This window comes from Megalobrama amblycephala, linkage group LG2, assembly GCF_018812025.1.
Source record: "Megalobrama amblycephala isolate DHTTF-2021 linkage group LG2, ASM1881202v1, whole genome shotgun sequence".
Classification (NCBI taxonomy): Eukaryota; Metazoa; Chordata; class Actinopteri; order Cypriniformes; family Xenocyprididae; genus Megalobrama; species Megalobrama amblycephala.
Genome location: NC_063045.1, coordinates 33951068 through 33973721, shown reverse-complemented (window position 1 = coordinate 33973721; position 22654 = coordinate 33951068). Strand labels below are relative to the sequence as shown.

The window sequence follows — 22654 nt, the reverse complement described above, 5'->3', positions numbered from 1 at the left end:
AGATGTTTCACCTTCATTTCGTGAGACGACGAGATGAGGAGGCTGTTGTCCTTTTGCTTGGTTACATATTTATCAAGTCAGCATTTATTTTACAAAAGAAAACATTACATTTTATTGTCCTCATATTGTGCTGTTAAGGTTGTTTGTATGACCGTCTGCTTGCTGGAGATTTATAGTAGAGGTCGTATGTATTCTTTTTTCATCAGTTCTTAATGGGTGTGTGTGTGTGTGTGTGTGTGTGTGTGTGTGTGTGTGTGTGTGTGTGTGTGTGTGTGTGTGTGTGTGTGTGTGTGTGTGTGTGTGTGTGTGTGTGTGTGTGTGTGTGTTTGTGTATTGATGAATGACTGACTGCTGCATTATCATCTGAATGAAGGGAAAACAAATGAAATGACACGCTCATCAGGTCTCATAATATGCTGCTACTAAGTGAAGAAATTGATTAAAACCTGCTCAGTGTGCATAAAATGCAGACTTCACCAGAAAAGATCATTACAGAATATCTTCAGAATTTAACATATTACAGTGTAAGAGTGAATCCATGTGAATATTTAAAATATCTACATGAATGACTCTGAAAATGGTAAAGATGTAGATGTTCTCCAGTATAGTCTTACTGCTTCAGTAGGTTACCTTCAACAATATTGTATAATAATTTCATTTAATTTATATTTTAATATACTTTACAACTGTTTAAGTGCTGCTGTCTTACCCTATGTAAAAAACTTAATGAGGAAGACTGAAAAGCATCAGACTGTTAGCTGGTTACATCTTGTCTGTTCATCACATACAAAACTTCCCTTCCATGATATTACAGTTTCTGTAGACACATCACCCACAAAAAAACCCTTCATATCAGTTTTCAGATGGAGAGTGTTTTATAGTGAGTATCAAACTGTGATGCATGCAGCGCCCCCTTATGGTACATCTCCCTCTGGAAATCTAAAATGCTAAGAAATATGAGAACATAACTGGGAATTGATGGATTACTTCAATTTAAAGTACTTTTGAGTATTTGAAATCTTGACCATGAATCTTCTAAAACTGTTTAATCAGTGTTAAAACAATGCTGATCTGATATGGCCTTAATCAACCTTCAAGTAGATTGTGGTAAAATGTGTTTTAAAAATTTTTTATTATTACATATGTGTAATATTACCTATTTAGTTTTTATTTGATTTTTGTATTTGTCATTCCAATTTAGTTTAGCGTTGCGGTTTCATTCTGTTCTGTGTGATTAGTCAAAACAGTGGAACTTGACATATGAGAAAAAGAAGTAGAAACTTGATTGGCCCTAATGTTTTTTCACGATGTGACAAATTTTAATATGGCAAACTTAAACTGAAGGTACACAGAGTGTGACACAGGTGCAGATATTATGAGAATATGTATTGGATTTTCTTCAGGTCTTCAAATGACAGAGCAGGTTTGAATTAAAATGTAAAACAACAAGAAAGTGTCTGGTCCTCACGGGCTTCCTCCCTCCGGGCCCCAGTTCAGGTTAGGCATTTGTTCTGAGAAAATAATATTAAAAAGTGCTTCAGGGCTCTTCAACTTCAGTTCTGGAGGGCCGTGTTATTTCCAAGCCTAATTAATCCCACTGGTCTGTAATTTGCAAGTAATTCTGAACACTGTGATTAGCTTGTACATTGGTTAGGGTTGAAACTAAAGTCTGCAAGACACCAGCCCTCCAGAGTTGAAGAGTCCTAGCTGAAATATTGGAGAATAGTTTGGTTGACTGATATAGCTCTAGAAAAGAGACCACTACAAATCGTTTTCCTGAATTTACTATTTATAAGTATGTGTTTGATTAAAATTAGCATTTTTTTTAATTCTATAAACTTTTGAGACAGGATTTGCATTTGCAAATGAGAACTGGTCAAAATAACAAAAAAAAGGTTCAGTGTTTTCAGACCCTTGAATAATACTAAGAAAACAAGTTATATTTACTAAGGAAGAGTTCAAAAATTAATATTTGATGAAATAACCCTGATTTTTAATCACAGCTTTCATGTGTCTTGGCCATAGCCCCATTCACACATAGAGTCTTTTCTGGTAAATTTCTGGTAATCATGTGTGAACAGGACCTTTTCAAAATATATCAGTAAATCGGTTCTAGCAATTGAGAAGTTGAACATTAGCAGTAATTTACTATTATGATGCTGAGTGAACAAAGAATGAAGATTACATATATGATCATGCACGTGGTTCGAACGCGCTGAAGTAAGAAGTCTGCTTTGGGCCAATCTATAACTCTGTCAGAGGTGTTTACGGTAAGTTCATCACCTAGATCAGGGGTGTCCAATGTTTGGTTTTTGATGGTCAAAATGAAGGGGGTTTAAATGGCAAAAATGAGACTGCCAGTTGTAACAGCGACTTGACCTGATTGGAAATTTGTAATTTCTAAATTCTCTGATGTGTTAGTAAAAGACAAATATAAACACAGTTGTTTATTTGAAAATGAATGTCATTTCTGGAAAAGTCTTAAGCTGGGCCAGAGTCAAAAGACAGTAGATAAAGTCTGATGTTAAAAGTCATAAAAAGGTATTGTACTAGTCCTGAATGTCTCTCTCTCTCTATCATTCAAAATGCTGCTATCTGAGCCTGTGTCATAAGTGATAATAAGCTATTTATAGTGAAGCAGAGTGTCTCAGTTGAAAATCATGGACACAGAGATGTTAAAAGAAATGATTGCCATGAAGAGGGCAATTTGTTGTTTAATGTGTCAAAGTATAAAGAAGTCTTTAAAATAGTAATACAGACCTAGGATGATAGAAGTGACTATTTTGATGAATTTCTTCTATGACTAGTAACTTTTTTCTGATCTTTGTCACCACCATGCAGGGCCGATGGCGCAGGTTAGAGATGTAGCAGAACACTACACTGAATGGACAGTTGTGATAACACTGCTAAGAGAATGTCTAATGATTTTAGTGATTAAATACTGCTGTCATTAACCTGTCTCCATGTTTTAACACTATTAGGCAGTCCAATGGCTCTGGTGGCTCTTGAATGCAACTTCCCGAAGCTCCAGAAAACACCTGATTGTGTTGAAGAAAACTGTCAAAGATTTTGGAATGGGAAAAAAAGCGGTTACCATTGTGCATGAGGTGGTTTCTCAATGATGGGTAAGATCCTCTGTGGCCTGACAGGGGACAACCTAAGGCAGGGGTTACTTCCGCCATTGGGCATCTACCCTGAAGGGAGGTGTTTTATGTGAGATGGGTATGAGAGTTGAGCGGATGTTTGTGAGGCCAGCAGCATCATTAAGGGGGGATGACTTGTGAGAAGTTACAGCAGTCTGCCCCAAAAATGTTCCTCTATACCACTCACCAGAAACCGCATTCCTAGGATGGCTTGTTTTTCATTGTGACAAGTGGCCACAACTTGATGCAACTATGCCAGGGGACAAGACCCTGAGGAAAAATATTATTGATAAAGAGCTGATGGGAATGAGCTTTCAAGAGCCGACTGAGACCATGAGATGATTGTCCGTAATTTCTGGGGAGACCATAGAAAGAATTATAATGAACAGACATGCTTTGAGACTGGATAAGAGATCATGTAAAAACAAAGTAAAGAACTACAGGAAAAATGTGAAGTTTAAATATGTTTTTTTAGATTTAACACCAAAAGCAAACCTTGAAAATAAGCAGTTCATAGTCATGTGTGCCTAGTATGAGTATAAGTGAGTGTGAGGGTGACTGAACTATGTTTTGTATGTGTTAGTTTGGGGAACCATTCTGCCCCCAGTGTGTATGTCATTAACCTCTGGAATGAGTGTGGTTTATCATTACAGATGGGTTAAGTGAAACGACACATTTTGACAAGCCGATAATTCTAATTGAATCTGATGAAAAGACAATACAGAACATGGGACGAGCTTTAAGAGGATCGGTTATCCAGCTCTGTCTACTAGTGGTAATTATGACTACATTTGTCATTTATGATGTTGAATTACTCTATGGATTAGTATGTTTATGTATTTATTATGGAAAATTGGAATTGTGAAATTGAAGATTGCCGTCCATAGGTTAAAATGTCTAAATTCAACTGAGGGTCTAAATTTAAACACTATGTGTGATCAGAATGCCAGACGTAAAATGTTGTAGACTTGATGGCAGAGAAACAGTGACACACTGGCAATCAAAATTATCCAGAGAGCCCAGTAACAGTTCACAGTATGAAGGACTGGTGGGAGAACAAAGGAGGATGGGAAGGAACATCACTGTTGTTTGACTATCCTTGATCAGGTCTGTACACCATGACCTGACCTGCTAGACAAACCACTTGATAACTGTGAGAACCTGTTGTTTGTAGATGTCTCTGCCTTCAGAGACAAAACAACAGGCCTGAATTGCAAAGGATAAGTTGTGACCATGGAATGTGAGGCGTTAGTTTCAGGGCCACTGTCCTCTAATTATTGTGACCCTCACTGGAGCGGGTAAACTGATGACTGACAAAATTGTGACAATCTACACAGACGCCCATTATTGGTTTGGGGTGGTAGATGATTTTTGAGGTGCTGTGGTTTGAATGTCTGTTTATGCTGACAAACTAATGCGAAAAGACTGTTTCTGTAGGAAATGTCGGAGCAGACACAGGAGATTGTGTGTAATCTGTTACCTGAAAATAACCTTGATTTTTTCTAACTCTTTACAGAACATGATCAGAGGCAGAGAAAGCTGGAGGAAATCTGTTTGCAGAATTAAAGACGGCATTTAGTTTAGTGTTGATGGCAAATGTTGTTTAGAGAAACATTTCTTCAACCACTATGATAAATTGATGGGTAATGCATCAAAAGGTGGGATGGTAACTCAATTAACGAATGTATGACTGAAAATATGGCTGAAATTTTTCAAATTAGGTTAGAAGACCCCGCTTTTGGGAATGAAAGGGGCTAAACAACGAGTGCCATCAATCGAATTGTGTGAACATGACATGTTGAACTATTGTAAAGAAATGTCTTCTATCCTGTCTAACGGTTGTGTACAGGTGAAATCACCACTGAGGTTCGACAATGACACATCGCAGGCTACAAAATAGATCTGTTGTGAAAAGATGTTATACAACTAAGATGGTACATGCTATATGTCTGTAAAATGAATGATGCTATCTTTAGTTCTATGATTGGGTGGTGTAGGTTACCTCAATTTGTTGTTTCCTGTTTTACTGATGATTTTCCATGCATATTACAATTCTTAGAGGGATTGATTAAGGCTAGTCTTGGAATAGTTTATCGATCACAGTATTAAATTATGAATTTATACCTATCCTCCTCATATTTCTTTGTATTTGATATCTTTGATATCATATTTGATATATGGAGAGTGACTGTGGGTTTGGCCTAGTTTAAGTTGATCTCCCAGTTAAACACTTGATAGCAGAACATACTGTCGTGTGTTTAGATTTTGAGATGTCAATCTCTTCTAACATTGTCAAGAATACAGTAACAGTGTTTGATCGTTTAGCCCGGCTCCCAGATAACAAATCTGTACTTATATTTTGCTTGCTTATATTAGGGTCTGTCCCCTCAAAAACAGCCTTAAAGGATTAGTTCACTTTCAAATGAAAATTTCCTGATAATTTACTCACCCCCATGTCATCCAAGATGTTCATGTCTTTCTTTCTTCAGTTGAAAAGAAATTAAGGTTTTTGATGAAAACATTCCCGGATTATTCTCCTTACAGTGGACTTCAATGGAGCCCAAACGGTTGAAGGTCAAAATTACAGTTTCAGTGCAGCTTCAAAACGTTCTACATGATCCAAGACAAGGAATAAAGGTCTTATCTTGAGAAACCATGGCTCATGTTCTAAAAAAAAATTTAAAAAAATAATAATAATAATAAAAAAATATATATATATATATATATTATATGATTATATTATATTATATTATATTAGATGAGCATCTATGGTTAAAACGTATAAAATTTTAAAAAATTTTTGAAAATGAGCGATGGTTTCTCTAGATAAGACCCTTATTTCTCGTCTGGGATCGCTGTAAACTTTAATTTTGACCTTCAACCGTTTGGGCTCCATTGAAGTCCACTATATGGAGAAAAATCCTGGAATGTTTTCATCAAAAACCTTTATTTCTTTTCGACTGAAGAAAGAAAGACATGTGAGTAAATTATCAGGAAATTTGAATTTGAATTTGAATTTTAAAGTTAACTAATCCTTTAAGAGTTTTTTCTTACTTCCTACACAAATTTAAGAAGAGTGATCGTTTGTACGAAAATCAGAGATGAAGAGTACAAATGTGATTTAAATTTGCTTGTTTTCATATTTTTTGAGAAGATATGCATTTTTACCTTAGTGAAGCATTGTAATAGATGTAGTGATTAGTTATCAATGAATGATAAAAAGGGAGGAATTGTGGAAGAAATTTTGAGATTCTGTATAATTTCCATATGATTTTACTTATATGCTTATGGTTAAATGATTATGTTTTTCTTAAAAGTGCTTAAGTATGCATTCTTTGAGTGACTTAGGGTGGCAGGACAAATCACCTAGAGGGAGACCTTGGGATGTATTTTTGGCTCTCTTCCAGGGCCTGAACAAATACCATATGTTATAGAAGAGATGTGACTGTCACGTGGAAAAACAGTGAAGTGGTAAACATGTTCCTAATATGGTAAAAGGACAGATGCTTCAGCCTAGGATGTTAGATATAAAAGTGAGGGGAAGCTTTCATTCTTTGTCTTACACTCTGCAGCTACTTGTGTTTCTGTATGACTGTCTGACCTTTCTTGCAAGAAATAAAACCTTTGAAAGACAGTTTGGACGAATTTGTCTTTTATGCAGTAAGAGTCGTTTTCATTTTGCCACAACATTTGCCTAACTCTCAGCTGAGTACATAAGAGTACTGAATTGTGAATTATAAAAACAGGTGATTGTGTGCTAGCTATTTAAGGTAGAGATAGCCTAGGGAAAGAAACTGTTTTTATGCCTAGATATTCTATGCACAGAGATCTGTAACGTCTGCCTGAGGGTAGAAGTGCAAACAGGCTGTGGTCTGTGATGATGTTACCTGCTCATTTCTTCACTTTGAAGATGTACAAGTCCTGGAGGTTGGGCAGGTGCACACCAATTATCCTCTCAGTTGTCCTTACAGTCTGTTGCAGACAGTATTCCTATGTCTGATTTGCTGGCTGACCCAAACCATACTGTTATAGAAGTGCACAGAACCGACAAATTGAACTTCTTCAGTTGACAAAGGAAGTACAACCTCTGCTGGGCCTTTTTCACAATGGAGTCAATCTGAGTATCCCACTTCAGGTCCTGAGAGATGGTGGTGCCCAGGAACCTGAATGACTCCACTGCTTCCACAGTGTTGTTCATGATGGTGAGTGGTGTAGTGTCATCTGCAAACTTCAGAGCTTGACAGAGGGGTCTTTGGAGGTGCAGTCATTTCTGTAGAGGGAGAAGAGCAGTGGGGAGAGAACAGATCCCTGAGGACCCTTACAAAAAAGACATTTATTCAAGTGTACTATCTTTTAAACTAAAAAATAAGAAAGTATACTTTCAGCCTACTTTTTATGTACTTCTCAGAAACATAGCTAGCCTACTTAAAATTGCACTCAAGAATACTTGACTTATACTGACAGAAATGTATATTTGGCCTATACTTGTACTCAGTCTTTTGATACTTAAAAGTATAATTAAGTATTCCAAGTATACTTGGATTATAGTTGTGTTTTGTTTGAGTAGCCTATTTAAATATAGTTGTTGTTTTTTTTGTTGTTGTTTTTTAACATAGTTTTACATACAGGTTTATAAACAAACATTGTTTGAAAATATTGATTTATAAAGAAAACAGTTATGTTCTGAATTCTGAGTGTCTGAATTTTTGTGTAGGCTAGTCCACTGGTGTACATAGGAATTTACTTAAAATCTACTTTACTCTTTCCCCGGCATGACTGAATTTTCCATCTATCCATGTTTTCACTGTTATACGGTTAGAGTAGGGGGCACTATAATGCATCTTATGAAAGAGTACAGAATCTCTGGATCAAAACACAGGAGAAGAAGAAGCTGAAACAAGTGATAGAAGATTGCTCACGCAAATATAAAATAACGTGATCATCAAACATAAAACAGCATGTAAATCACAACTGCCTAACGTTACCGAATGAAATGATGAACCCATAAAGAGGAATGGACTCAGTCTACTCCATCTGTGTTGTGAAATCTGCATCATCGTTCTGATTCTGGGGCCGTATTCACAAAACATCTTAAGGCTAAAAGTAGCTCCTAACTTGCCGATTTAGGAGAAACTCTTAAAAATAATGGGTGTGTCAGTCCTAATTTTAGGAGTCCTACATTTTTGCTCTAAGAGTATTTCACAAAGCATTTTAGCACTAAAACTAGCTCCTAAGTCTGTGAAACATTAGGAGTAGTCAAGAGGACTCCTAAGTCACTAAGACCAAATCACAGACAGTCCAAATCCACCCAAAGACACTGTACACCATTGAGGCAATAGTGATAGAGCCTTGGGTGCTGAACTTTTTCTTCATAAATGCAATACATTTTGATTTATAGATGTGAATCTACAATGAGGCGCCAAAAAAAATCTTTAACAAATAAATAAATATTGTCTGATTACCTGTGGTTTTCATGAGTTCACACTTACAAATGATTGAATAGAGTAATATATATATATATATATATATATATATATTTTTTTTTTTTTTTTTTTTTTTATTAACTGTATATACTAGTTTAATTAGTGACACTTAGCTTACATTTTAAAACCTTTATGGCAACAATATGGCAACATTTTATTTTGACTATGGCAACATTTGTATTTTAAAACCTTTATTTTAATATGGAAACATGACACATCATTCTACAATATTTCTATGATTAAATCACTAACTCCTCCCCATCAGCCAATCACTGTGTGTTTACTCCATAGCAACGAGGTCAACCCCGCCCTTACTCTTAGCTTAAGACTTCAGTCTATTCCTTAGTAAAAGTTTGTCTCAGCAGCTTTGTGAATAGGTTTTAAGAGAAAACTCTTAGCTAAGAACTTTTACTGCTATTTAGGAGAACTCTTAGTGGTAAGATAAAATGTTTTGTGAATACGGCCCCTGATCCAGACGTAGTCTTTGACAAAAATGCAATTTTCTCAACTTTTTGTTTAAAATGTTGCCTTTCTTTATAAAACTTTCAAGTGTTCAAGTGTTGATAAAAAAGGATGCATGAAGCTAAAATAAAATGTTTATTAAATTAAAGTACATTTAAAGGTAGCCTATATTTCAAGTATAAAAAATGAATACCTAAATTGGAACATAGTGGTATACTGAAAGTGCAAATATAATATATAAATAGTAAACTATAAGTTTGATTTTACGTGACCTTAAAGAAAACTTACAAGTATTATTAAAATAGTAAACTACTAGTATACTTATAAGTTCACTTGTAGTACAGATGCAAGTACAGTTGTGCATTTAAAGTTGACTACTTTTACACTTATAGTACACTTAAACTAATATTTTTATATACTTAAAGGGGGCCAATTAAGTCCCAAGCAGTATTAAAATAGTACACTTACAAGTTTACTACTAGTACACATTGATATTAGTATACTTACTACATAAAGTATACTTAAGTATACTTCATAAAATGAACTTGAAGTATATTTCTTTTTCGTAAGGGGAGCTCCAGTGCTGATGGTGAGGGTCCTAGATGTGAGTTTCCCCAGTCTCACTAGCCTGTCTGGAAATATGTCTGCTTCCATCTCCGCAGACATGAGATAATGCAAGATCTGCAGTATTTTCTTAAAGGTGTTAAAATCACAATTCCTTCTTAAGTTATTCCACATGCCTTACAAGGGCCATGGTGACCCAATCAGAGCTGCTATGGTACATTTTGTCTTGTGTTCATCATTAAATGGTTGCAAGGGAAGTACAAAGAACTTTAATAGGTACTTTCCCTAGTCCCTTCCTGTTACAGAGGCACAGCATATTAACATGTTTAGTTTCAGAAGATTTGGGGCTTCTTTCTTTTCTCTCCTTTCATTCTGCAAATAGCCTATCTTGCTTCTTTTGGGCCTTTCTTTCTCTATACTCTGATCTTAAACTTCATCTGTTAGATACAATACTTTGGATATTATTAATTAGAATTTACTTATCTTATCTTGAAACTTATTTGTTACATTTGAATAAAATGTGTTATTTTTTGTTTCAAATTGAATCTCTGACACAATCATTGCTCGTCTACCAGGATCTCACTGCATCAGTTTACGATACACAACTAGAGCCCGTTTCAAAGAATCCTCACCACACTTCACCCCAGCTGCTGTTTGTCATTCTTTTTTAAGTCACTTGATTTACTCCTATGGTTCTTCAGTGACATTCGAATGTGTTAGCAGTCATCAGTGGACAGTTGTTTTCTCCCTCTGCCAGTCTGAGCTTTGTTGTCCCCAATGTCTGCTGCTTGACCTTTTTCTTATGAACCATCATCTTTGAAATTTTAAGGTTGGAAACAAGCTGTTTTTAACTGTATCCCTTGGCCAGTAAAGCCAGCATTGAATCATTCTTTTCCTCACTCAAAACCTTTCTTTTCAACTGTTTTGGCTTGGTCAACAGGAATTTCGACTCCAATTACTTTTGAGGTACTACAACCACAGGTTTTGCCATCCAGCTGCTCTTATTGCAAGAGGGTCATGATGACCACATTGGTGGTTTTTATACTTGTTAAATATATTTTAGTTCAAGTGATTACTTAATTTGTAGCTCATTAAGGTGTGCTTTGCTGAAATTCAACAGAGCTGTGTTTCCTAACAATTCATATGAACTGCCGCCATAAAAAGCGTTGGTTGAGAGACTGTCTAGTCCTGCTCCTGGAGACCCAGATTGGACACCCCTGATCTAGAGCAGATCTGGAAAATTCCATGAAGGCATGAACGGCACAACAGAATATATTTTGGCTGCCTTCTCCAACAGGTGAAGCATCAAACAAGGATGCCCCCTCACTCCAACATTGTTCAGGATCTTGACCTGAAGCACACCTTCAGATCTTCAACAAGAATACAGAATCTAATGGGAAACCGTCAGTTCTCAGGTCAAGTCAAGTCACCTTTATTTATATAGCGCTTTTTACAATGCAGATTGTATCAAAGCAGCTTTACATTGATAACTGGTACATAGTTTTTGCTGCACAGCAGCTTTTCAAGAATAGTGTCAATGCAGGCAGATCAAAGCACTGTTGAATAAATGTCAAGAATACTGTTGAATATCAAATGTCAAGTCAAATGTCAATTGTCCCCAACTAAGCAAGCCAAAGGTGACAGCGGCAAGGAACCCAAACTCCAACAGGTGACATCAGGTGGCAAATAAGTGGCAAATAGGTGTTAAAATGGAGAAGAAGAAAAAAGAAAAAAAAAAAAGGTATGGGAAGTCCTCATGAGAGAACACCCCTGTAGTAACACACAGGGAAAATTAAAAACAGTATGTTCTCTAGACTATGCTGGGACTTAAAAGACAAACGTTTCTTTGGCAGGATGTTGTTGAAGCTGAGTATCAACAAATACACGTTAGGGCTCGTCTATGAGTTTAGTCATCTCAGATTCACCGAGCCTTCATGTTTGCATGTTGCAAGGAAAGAGATGAACGCTTAGAATTTTTCACAAAATTACATTTTTTTACTTCTTACTATTAAAAATAATTTGGATCAACATAAGGTTAGGTAACTGACAACAGATTTTGTTCCTTTAAAAAAAACACTGCAAACTTGTGAACAAGTCATGTTTTCTTTCCACAAATCAAATGTTCCTTTTAAACCAGAAATCATACACATCATGCTGGTTAGAATGACTTAACAGTCATTCTAACTGTACCTTGCCTTGTGTCCATCCATCCCACTTTTCAAATTGTTCCTGGCCAATTTCAACTAAATAAATGTACCCATATGAGCCTAATGAGGGTGCTGTAATGCAAGAAACCATTTCACTCATTTCCGTGTAGGTTAGGCTAACCAATGAACCGCAGTTGTATCATGGCAGTCAGCTGTCTGTTATTTACCTTTGATTTATAAAATGAAGTGAATTTTGCAAATGTGTGATCTGTATTCAATATAAAAGTAGTTGAGCAAATGGAATAACCTTGACTTGAATGCACACACTATAAAGCTTGACATTATTCATATAAAAGATTCATATATCAGCTCATTCTCATGTTGCTGTTGTTCTGAGCTCAGAGGCTTATGTTGATCTTCATGGGGAAATACTCAAACACATCCTTTATTTGTATGTTCACTGCTTTCTAAATCCCTTTTTATTTCTCAAAGTTAACAATGTAGTAACTACACAACATAGGATTCAAGAGTCAGCCTGGGAAATACAACCAAAAACAGAATATTTGTAGCAAGACTAAAATAATGACACATTCCAAAAAACAACATTTAATGGTTTTTATTGACATCCTCAGTCAGAACTTATTTTCTGGATTGATTCTTACTTGACATTTAACATTTAACCTCAGTTATGGTGAACAATGACACAACTAGCTATACAGTGGTTATCCAGGAGGCCATCCCAGCTGACGGCCACCCAGGACGTGGATGTGAACATGGTAAACGGACTGACCACCGTCGGGACCCTCATTGAGCACCAGTCGGTATCCTCTGGGTAAACCCACCTGCTCGGCACACTTCTTAGCAACCACCATCAGGTGTCCGAGCAGCTGTGCCAATACAAAGAAACATCAGAATATATAACACTCACAAAACATCCAGCACATCCACCAGTACAGTAGATCTAGTCAATTGGCATAGATTTCAAGAAGTGCTTTTATAAAATTATATACCTATAACGCATGAGTTACAAAGCTAGACCATAATACTGATTTTTAGCAATAACCTTTCAATTGTGTTTAATAACTGAATAATTACGAATACAATCTTCAATCTACCAATCAGAGAATCACAGGAAACAGCTGTAACTGTCCACTCACATGAAGCATTGCAAATGTTCTTTCTGAATATTGTGCACATATATATATATTACACATATACACATATATATAAATACATATACATATATATATATATATATATATATATATATATATATATATATATATACATACATACATATATATATATATATATACAGACACAGGTGCATCTCAATAAATTAGAATGTCGTGGAAAAGTTCATTTATTTCAGTAATTCAACTCAAATTGTAGAACTCGTGTATTAAATAAATTCAATGCACATAGACTGAAGTACTTTAAGTCTTTGGTTCTTTTAATTGTGATGATTTTGGCTCACATTTAACAAAAACCCACCAATTCACTATCGCAATAAATTAAAATACTTTGTAAGATCAATTAAAAAAAGGATATTTTAAACAGAAATGTCAGGCTTCTGAAAAGTATGTTCATTTCTATGCACTCAATACTTGGTTGGGCCTCCTTTTGCATGAATTACTGCATCAATGCGGCGTGGCATGGAGGCAATCAGCCTGTGGCACTGCTCAGGTGTAATGGAAGCCCAGGTTTCTTTGATAGCGGCCTTCAGGTCATCTGCATTGTTGGGCCTGGTGTCTCTCATCTTCCTCTTGACAATACCCCATAGATTCTCTATGGGGTTCAGGTCAGGCGAGTTTGCTGGCCAATCAAGCACAGTAACACCATGGTCATTGAACCAGCTTTTGGTACCTTTGGCAGTGTGGGCAGGTGCCAAATCCTGCTGGAAAATGAAATCAGCATTTCCATAAAGCTTGTCAGCAGAAGGAAGCATGAAGTGCTCTAAAATTTCCAGGTAGATGGCTGCGTTGACTGTGGACTTCAGAAAACACAGTGGACCAACACCAGCAGATGACATGGCAGCCCAAATCATCACTGACTATGGAAACTTCACACTGGACTTCAAGCAACATGGTTTCTGTACCTCTCCACTCTTCCTCCAGACTCTGGGACCTTGATTTCCAAATGAAATGCAAAATTTACTTTCATCTGAAAAGAGGAATTTGGACCACTGAGCAACAGTCCAGTTCTTTTTCTCCTTAGCCCAGGTAAAACGCTTCTGAAGTTGTCTTTAGTTCAGAAGTGGCTTGGTACGTGGAATGTGACAGTTGTAGCCCATTTCCTGAAGACGTCTGTGTGCGGTGGCTCTTGATGCACTGACTCCAGCTTCAGTCCACTCCTTTTGAAGCTCTCTTAAGTTCTTAAATTGGCTTCGCCTGACAATCTACTCAAGTCTGCGGTCATTCCTTTCACTTGTACACCTTTTCCTACCCCACTTTCCATGAATATGCTTTGGCACAGCACTCTGCGAACAGCCAGCTCTTTCAGCAATGACCCTCATTGTAGAGGGTCTTGATGATCGTCTTCTGGACAACTGTCAATTCAGCAGACTTCCCCATGACTGCTGTTGGGATTACTGACCTAAACCCAGTATTTATACCCTGAGAATGGTAATTTAAAAGAATTTGAAATTAACTATTCTAATAATTTGAGATACTGATTTTTTTATTTTGATGAGCAGCAAGCTGTAATCATCAAAATGTAAACAAAAAAGTATGGAAATATTTTTCTTTATGTCTAATAAATCTAGAATATATTCGTTTTACATTTTGAATTAAATTACAGAAAGAAAGAAAAAACTTTTTCATGATATTCTAATTTATTGAGATGCACCTGTATATATTAATGATTGTAACATTGTGAGCAGGTTGATTTGGATCAGAACTCTTTATTGAAGAAGAATTATTAAATGAACAAGATCAGGAACAAAACTACAAATATGTAAGTAGATTAATGTGCACGAGATTCATTTGGGGGTCTGTGGCTTTGAGATGAAGTTCAAACACACTGTGATACAGTGTCAGTTTAATACTGACCTCTTTATCAGCATCCTCTACTTTAGAGATCTGAGTGATGGGCTTTCTGGGGACCACCAGGAAGTGAGTGGGAGCCTGAGGGGCCACATCATGGAAGGCAATACACTAACAATTCATTACACACACAGAAAGAGAGGGACAGAAAGAAAGAGAGAGAGTTTAACAATGTGTATTATTCAACTGGGTGTATTAAAAAGTAAGTAAGTAGTAAAACTGTCGTGTAACTGAAAGTTTTCATTATTTTGGACGGCGCCGCCTTCATCAATCGCTGTTCAATGTGCAACAAAGTTGTGCAGAAACGAGTTCACATGCATGTGCAGGACATGTGAACTAGCACTGAAATTTGGCACATTTCCAGATATCCTAGATTTCAATATAACTGTCAGCAGAACTCGAAATGAATTTGCAACTGAACTTCAAACGCGTCTATGGCAGAGATCAGACACTCAAATTATTATCATTCTTATAAATAGTCTGAAGCGCATTGTAATGCTGCAGATCAGGCGCAGGATCGACCACAGACTTGCCTGTCAGCCCTGATGGCAGTATCGCTATGGCTGTACAAACAGCAGAGATCGCACCTGATCATCTTCATAAATGATGTTGGCAGGAATCTCTTTACGGATGATTTTGCCGAATATCGTGTCTCCTCCCGGTTGCGCGCTCTGAGCTCGCGACACCTCATCCGCCATGATCACAGATCTGCTTCTGCAGCTGCGGAGCTGTCAATCAAACACGCGAACACACAGCTCAACGCCTATTGGCTGAGACCAGCACAAAACGAGAACAGCGACTGGACAGAGCCCACTGACGATCAGCCACATGATAAGACAGCTTAAAATAAACTATTTTCATAATAAAAGCGCCATGCCGAGACAACCTATATATATTTTTTATTGCTTGCTTTCATTTGTCCTATAATGCTTTGTCGGCACTACTGTATTCATAATAATAAAATCTAAAAGTTCCATAATTTTAATATTCTATGATTGCAATCTTGCTAATACAATTAGCATAGATCTGTTAGGTGATAACAGCGCAGAAATAAACTGAATTAGACTAAAGCTCAACACAAACCTAAAAACTCCATAATAAAGCAAGCTAGGTCTAATAAAATACTAAAATAATATTGTTTATGTATTTTTTGCGTCTTGTCAGCTTTTAATTTGAAACATCCTACTTCCGTGTTGTTATTCGTATCACTGCTGACATGTCTAACAGAGGTGTTGTGATCTGTGTTTTACTGGCAGGATTTTGCTTCATTTCATGGAAACACTCGTTAATTGGTAACACGATATCATGAGAATCATTATTCCAGCAATTATTATTCTTTTTTTTTTTTTTTTTGAAAACACTTGGTGTCGCTCATTTTAATAGAGCAAGAACAAATGGCTCTTCTACTTAAGTGAAAACAAAATGTGTTAAAAATGTCATTGATGAAATTGAATTAATAGTATAATTTTATTTAGATCAATTTTCAATGTTTAAACATGTTTGAAGTCCTCCTACGTGTCCTTTTAAAATACCAGTGGTGTGATACTGCTTATCAAATTATGATAGCTTTTTTTTTTCCTCCAGTGGATATTGTTCTGATTTTGAGGTCGTTGCTATAAATCTTGAAGATCAGCATGTGTTAATGCTGCTGCAGCAGCTGTGAAGTGATCCAGGGCTGCTAAGATCTGACCACTGAGAGCCTGACAGCTGTGTGATGTGTGTTAAAGGTGTTACAGATGCTCTGAAGCTGGCCGGACGCGGGCTCATATTCCTGGGCATCTGCACATGGCTGATTTATATGTTACCGAGGCTGAAATCTTTCTTCTTTCCAGTGTGTCAAGAGCTCCCAGACAGTACGGACATTCAGATGACAATTTTTATTCTTATTTAATTGTGTAGTTGTATATTTGCTGTAACTGTATGATTGAAGTTTGTCATCTTGTAGACCCACTGCATGAATCCAGCAGACTGAAACAAGAGCAAGTTAGAAGAATTCAACAACATCAACACAATGACAAGGTTCAGCACCACAACACACGACTCTCTGCCTTTAAAAGCAAATAAATGTTCCACTGTAGGTCAGTAAATATGTTCTGAATATATTCTAACAATAAATATGTTGTTTCTCATATCATGAAGATGTCTGACTATGCTGAAAGCGTGTTAAAGCCGAGACAGAACTCGTTGCTCCAGCAGAAAATGGAGCGGCACCATCGCTTGACAGGAGAGACCTGGAAACTCAGCCAAGGGTTTCCAGTCGGGGTGAGCAAACTCATTATAACTAGTGCTACATGCTGCAGTATGGGTAATGTGTTTTTCTGTTTTGTTTTGTTTTTAAACAATTAAAAATAAGTCAAGGCACCTTTTAGGGCTGGGCGATATATCGCATGCGATTCTCACGCGCATTTCTCACGCGCACCTTTTATTTCTGTTTCGCATTATAAAACAGATTTTTAAAAATAAAATTTATAGTGATAAACAGGAACATAATGATCATAGATGCAAAAAGATGCAGTCCAGAAGACAATAGTGTTGTTATTCAGTCAAAAAGTTAAAGTTGTAATACATGTTAGACTGTACTACTCATGCATCAGAAAAATAAACAATTTAGATGCTGAGGAATCAAAACAAGAGTAAATTGAAATCAATGAAAACATCTATATGCAGATACACTCACAAGCATTATTTAACGTTTGCTAATGGTGCCTGACTGAGGGTGGAACGATTATAGTATAGGGGTTCTCAACTCTGGCCCTCAAGATGTTCAAAACAACTGGCTGTTATGTATATTCATTATTATGTTTATTATATTAAAATTATATTATCTCTAGAACGTTTTTTCACAAGATGTAATGTAAATCTAAGGTGTCCCCTGAATGTGTCTGTGAAGTTTCAGCTCAAAATACCCCATAGATGTTTTTTATTAATTTTTTTATCTGCCTATTTTGGGGCATCATTAAATATGCGCCGATTCAGGCTGCTTCCCCTTTAAATCGTCGCGCTCCCCGCTACCGAGCTCGCGACTCTATATACATTGCATAAACAAAGTTCACACAGCTAATATAACCCTCAAAATGGATCTATACAAAGTGTTCGTCATGCAGCATATTTGATCATGTAAGTATGGTATTTATTTGGATGTTTACATTTGATTCTGAAGGAGTTTGATAGTGTTCCGTGGCTAACGCTAATGCTAACAAAACATTTAGAAAGACAATTTACAAATATCACTAAAAATATCATGTTATCATGGATCATGTCAGTTATTATTGCTCCATCTGCCATTTTTCGCTATTGTCCTTTCTTTGCTTACCTAGTCTGATGATTCAGCTGTGCACAGATCCAGACGTTAATACTCGCTCCCCTTGTCTAATGCCTTGAACATGGGCTGGCATGTGCAAATATTGGGGGCATACATATTAATGATCCCGACTGTTACATAACAGTCGGTGTTATGTTGAGATTCGCCTGTTTTTCAGAGGTCTTTTAAACAAATGAGATTTATATAAGAAGGAGGAAACAATGGTGTTTGAGACTCACTGTATGTCATTTCCACGTACTGAACTCGTTATTCAACTATGCCGAGGAAAATTCAATTTTCGATACTATGACACCTTTAAAATACACTACTGTCTGTCACATTCATTTTATTTATTTAAAATAACATAAAATAACAACTATTTACAACAATGAACACGTGTATGAACATACATTATGTACACAATATTATGCAGTTGAAAATAATTACCGCATCAATCAATCTCTATCATTACGCTTCACAATATCATCATACAGATGTACTTTAATTAGCAAAACATTACACTTAGATTTGTAGAAGTTGCCGCCTCTGGTGTTGCCATGGCCCATCTTTTATTTTCTTGTGAGCTCTATCGCTGTCTTGCACTGCAATATGGGAAATAGTCGGTTGGTGAGGTTGGCATCAAAAGTACACTCCAAATCAGAGTGCATTGTGGGTATAAAAGAGTGAATGAACGTAGGGAGTGATATTGTTCACTCAGAATTGGACACCACTACAGAATGGCAGTAATACGATATAGTGCACTTTTTAAAAAATAGGGAGCAGTTTCAGACACAGCTTCACTTTCCTGCAGAGTTCAGCTCCAACCCTGTTCAAACACACCTGAAAAAGCTAATCAATGTCAGGGTCACTAGAAAGGTGAGTTTGATCAGGGTTGGATCACAAGGGCCAGAGTTTGGAGCTCCTGATATAATCAGTACAGTTGCAGAATATTGTGATGATTTTAGCAACCTTTCCAGCATCTTATCTAGGATTGCTGGCTGCCACAGTAATGTGTAAGTGTACTGAATCTAGGAATTATCTTCATTAAAAAACTATTAGTAGTAGTAATGGGGATTATGCACAACAAACTTCCGTATTGTGCAAAACAGGTTGCATCACTTCCGGTTCAGCTCTTTGTTAAATATTGAGCTGCTTTATTCAAGATACCTTCAAATGAGCTACCATATGCATATGCATAATGATATCTAAAAGTTTTTTATTTTTCTTCTTCTCACTAACATTTACTCCCGGTTTCACAGACATGGCTTAAGCTAGTTCCAGATGCATGTTTGAGCTGTTTTAAATGAAAGCAACTTGCACTGACATATCTTAAAATATGTCAGAGCCATTGTTTTGTCTCAAGATGCACACGAGTAATGTTTTTTTCTAGGGTATGTTTATAAAAGCTACTTAAATATCCTAATTGAAATAAGACTTAATCCTGGTTTAGCCTAAGCTCTGTCTGTGAAACCAGACCTTAGATATTTAAATTGAATTAAACAGTAACAATAAAATGAACTAGCTAGGTTAGCAGATTACCTAAAAAAAAAAAAAAAAAAAGTCCATAGATGTCGGGGTCAGTTGATACTGCTGTTAACGACAAGCGGGTGCAATGAGACCTCCTTTCCTGTTTGTTCATGTGACGTTTGACATAAAGCCAATTAATTGTAATAATGGCTGACTACAAATAGAGCATCTCTATTATGGCATTGTTAACAGTAAACTTTTACATGATACACTGCATTGGCTCCATTCTAAAACAGGGGTGTCCAAACCTGCTCCTGGAGGGCCACTGTTCAGCTCCAACCCTAGTTAAACACACCTGGGGCCTGTACCATGAAGCCGGATTAGATGGCTAGCCAGGTAAGTTTCAGATTAGTTCGCGCCAATCCTGGGTTTTAGGTACCATGAAAGAAAGCAAGTAACTTGCGCTCCACGGCTAACCTGCTCCGGGGCAGGTTATGTTCTGGTTCAGAGATCTCAAACCGAATTTAGGCCAATCGGATGTGAGCAAAGTGACACTGACACATTCAACACAATAAAGTCACTCCCCAGTTTCTTTTCCTCCAAATTAAAGGTCACTATATAGTAAAAAAATATTTAACAATTAAATTGTCTGGCTTTAATGATAATTACTTAGAATGATTTTATGATTTATATATGATTTATATAATAATTCAATGATATATATTATTATTAATCCATTACACAAGTGATTTTAGTTTAACAGTTATTGTTAATTATTTCGTTTCAGTGAATATTAATATATACAGATCATATGTAATAAAAATAAGATGTAAATAAACTTTAAATATAATGTGACCTTACATGTCTGAGTCTCTATCACTATATATTATCAACTAAATAAACTACACAAGTTTCACTTGCACTGATAGAGCAAGATAATTTCTTTTATTTTCATCAGTGTAAATGAGTTTAAATTCTTCATTTTCTTCAATCTCGTAATCTTCAGCAAAAGAGTTTTGAATCGCGCAAGAAGTGAATCATTGTTTCTCTCTGTTGCAAGGCATGTGATTGGCTGTTCACCACTGATGTCACATTCATGTGCACGTGCTCCGCAAACTCAGGATCAAAGCCTGAGTTGACAAAGAAAGTTCATGATCAGCGTCATGGTACCAACAAAGCCGGATTGGAGTGGTTTGGTTTTGTCAACTCGAAACTAATCCTGTAACCCTGAGTTTGTTCAACTACCATCATGGTACAGGCCCCTGAACCAGCTAATCAAGGTCTTACTTGGCATACTACAAACTTCCAGGTAGGTGTGTTGAGAGCTAAAGTTGGAGCTAAACTCTGCAGGACTCTGATTGGACATCCCTGGTCTAAGATGGCTGACACATATTACTGAGAGCATTTTTTATTTGTATTCTGTGGTTCAGGGGGAAGAGGATCAGATGTGTCTTGATGTCAGTGCAGATGAGAATCCTAATCAGGGAGCCAGAAGGAGACGGAAGCTGCTGCAGACTGTTACTCGAGATCCTGTCCAAAAGGAAGCGCCCAAGCAGAAGAAGGTGGGAAATGGTGAATGTGTGTTTAGCTTGGAATGGTGCTCTAAAAGAGCCCTAATGCACAGGTGTAGATTTAGGTAGAACTTTCAGAAATTTGAGCTCCGTTATGGGCCTGTGTTGAAGAAATGTGTTTTTTTTCTTTCCATTAAAGGTCATAGTTTTGCCCGATGAGCCGTCAGCAGATACTGAGGGGGTGAGTGGACCAGACATACATATGAATAAAAACAAGCAGATGACCCAATGATAACTATTCATTTCTTCTCTTAAGTCATGTATTTATAGTTAGATCTCTGCTCTGTAATTCACTAACAGGCTGTAAAAATAGCTCTAAGATGTCCAAGCAGAAGAACGATTCACCGGCGATTCCTCAAAACCTGGAGCTCGATGGTGAGTCCTTCCTGATTATTGTCATCTGCTTTGACTAGAAAGATGACAAGTTAATATTAATTTCTTATGATCATTAGCTCCTCCTTGACTGGATGATGAAGACAGGATACCCTCCTGCTCTCTACACACTGTGTACATCCTATCCCAGGAAAACCCTGCTGATGGCTGTAGACGTGAGCCTGGAGGAGGCTGGGATTCTCACCGACACACTGCTGCACGTGGAGGAGAAAGAGCCGTCCGTTACCTAAGAGAACTTCTATTTTAGAAATGCTTTTGTGGGACTTAATAGATATCAGTATCAGTGCTGTAACATCGTGCACCAATCGAAAGGACTTAATTCTCTACATCTGCCAGAATTGGGATACATTTCATTGTAACTCTTCACTTTTGCTCTTCAACTGGCTTATGGATAAATCTTACAGTCTGTTTGCTGATCTTAGTTTTTCTATAAATACATGAGAATAATCCTGTTTAGATACAATGTTTTTTAAATCAGCAAAAAATTGATGGTAATAAAACAAGGGTTGTTAGGGTGACAGAATTCTCAGGTAGTTTTTATATTAGGCTGCAGATTGGTACTCTTGTCTCATTTGATCTAATATCTGAATGTTCATATACTAAAAGGTTTGAGGTCCATACAATTTTGACATCAATTAAATGCAGGTCAGCGTAAGATACCGTTCATGTTTTTCTTTGAAACGCATAGTTATGGCAATGCTAGAACTGAGTGTGTCACCTTTGGGATGTGAAGTTCTGGACATTGACTTTGAAATTCAACCTCCATGGGAAGCAAAGAATCGTTCGCTGGTAAAAACTACAACTACAAAGTGATAAAATGCTTGCTTGCTTGCAAAAGTGCATGTTCTCAGAATACATGGATATTTTAGACCATCTGTGAATGGAGAAAGAAGCTCTTTGCAGCCAGATGGTGTAGTTTCACATGTACCAGCAGAGGACGATGATAACCAGTCAAAGCTTAAACAATGATCTGCACCACTCTAGTACAGCAAACAAAAACACTTTTCATGCTCCAGTCAATTCTTAATGTAAACTACAAAAATAAAACAGTTCCACTCTACATTTCTTACCGAGTAGTT

General features: G+C 36.8%; 2 protein-coding genes across 2 annotated transcripts; one reads left to right on the top strand and one right to left on the bottom strand.

The window, feature by feature from the left end:
- Positions 1–12400: 12400 nt before the first annotated feature.
- On the bottom strand, positions 12401–15590 carry hint1 (histidine triad nucleotide binding protein 1). The gene is made up of 3 exons (XM_048172196.1): positions 15431–15590; positions 14850–14954; positions 12401–12686 (listed from the first exon to the last, which is right to left on the bottom strand). The coding sequence occupies exons 1-3, from the start codon at positions 15539–15541 to the stop codon at positions 12522–12524; spliced, it is 381 nt and encodes a 126-aa protein (XP_048028153.1). The 5' UTR covers positions 15542–15590; the 3' UTR covers positions 12401–12521.
- A 414-nt stretch (positions 15591–16004) lies between these two features.
- ubxn8 (UBX domain protein 8) lies at positions 16005–22635 on the top strand. Its single transcript, XM_048172183.1, has 8 exons — positions 16005–16135; positions 16571–16696; positions 16789–16862; positions 16983–17105; positions 21042–21173; positions 21322–21363; positions 21483–21557; positions 21635–22635. Exons 1-8 carry the CDS (start codon positions 16060–16062, stop codon positions 21803–21805), a joined length of 819 nt encoding a protein of 272 aa, XP_048028140.1. The 5' UTR covers positions 16005–16059; the 3' UTR covers positions 21806–22635.
- Positions 22636–22654: the final 19 nt, after the last annotated feature.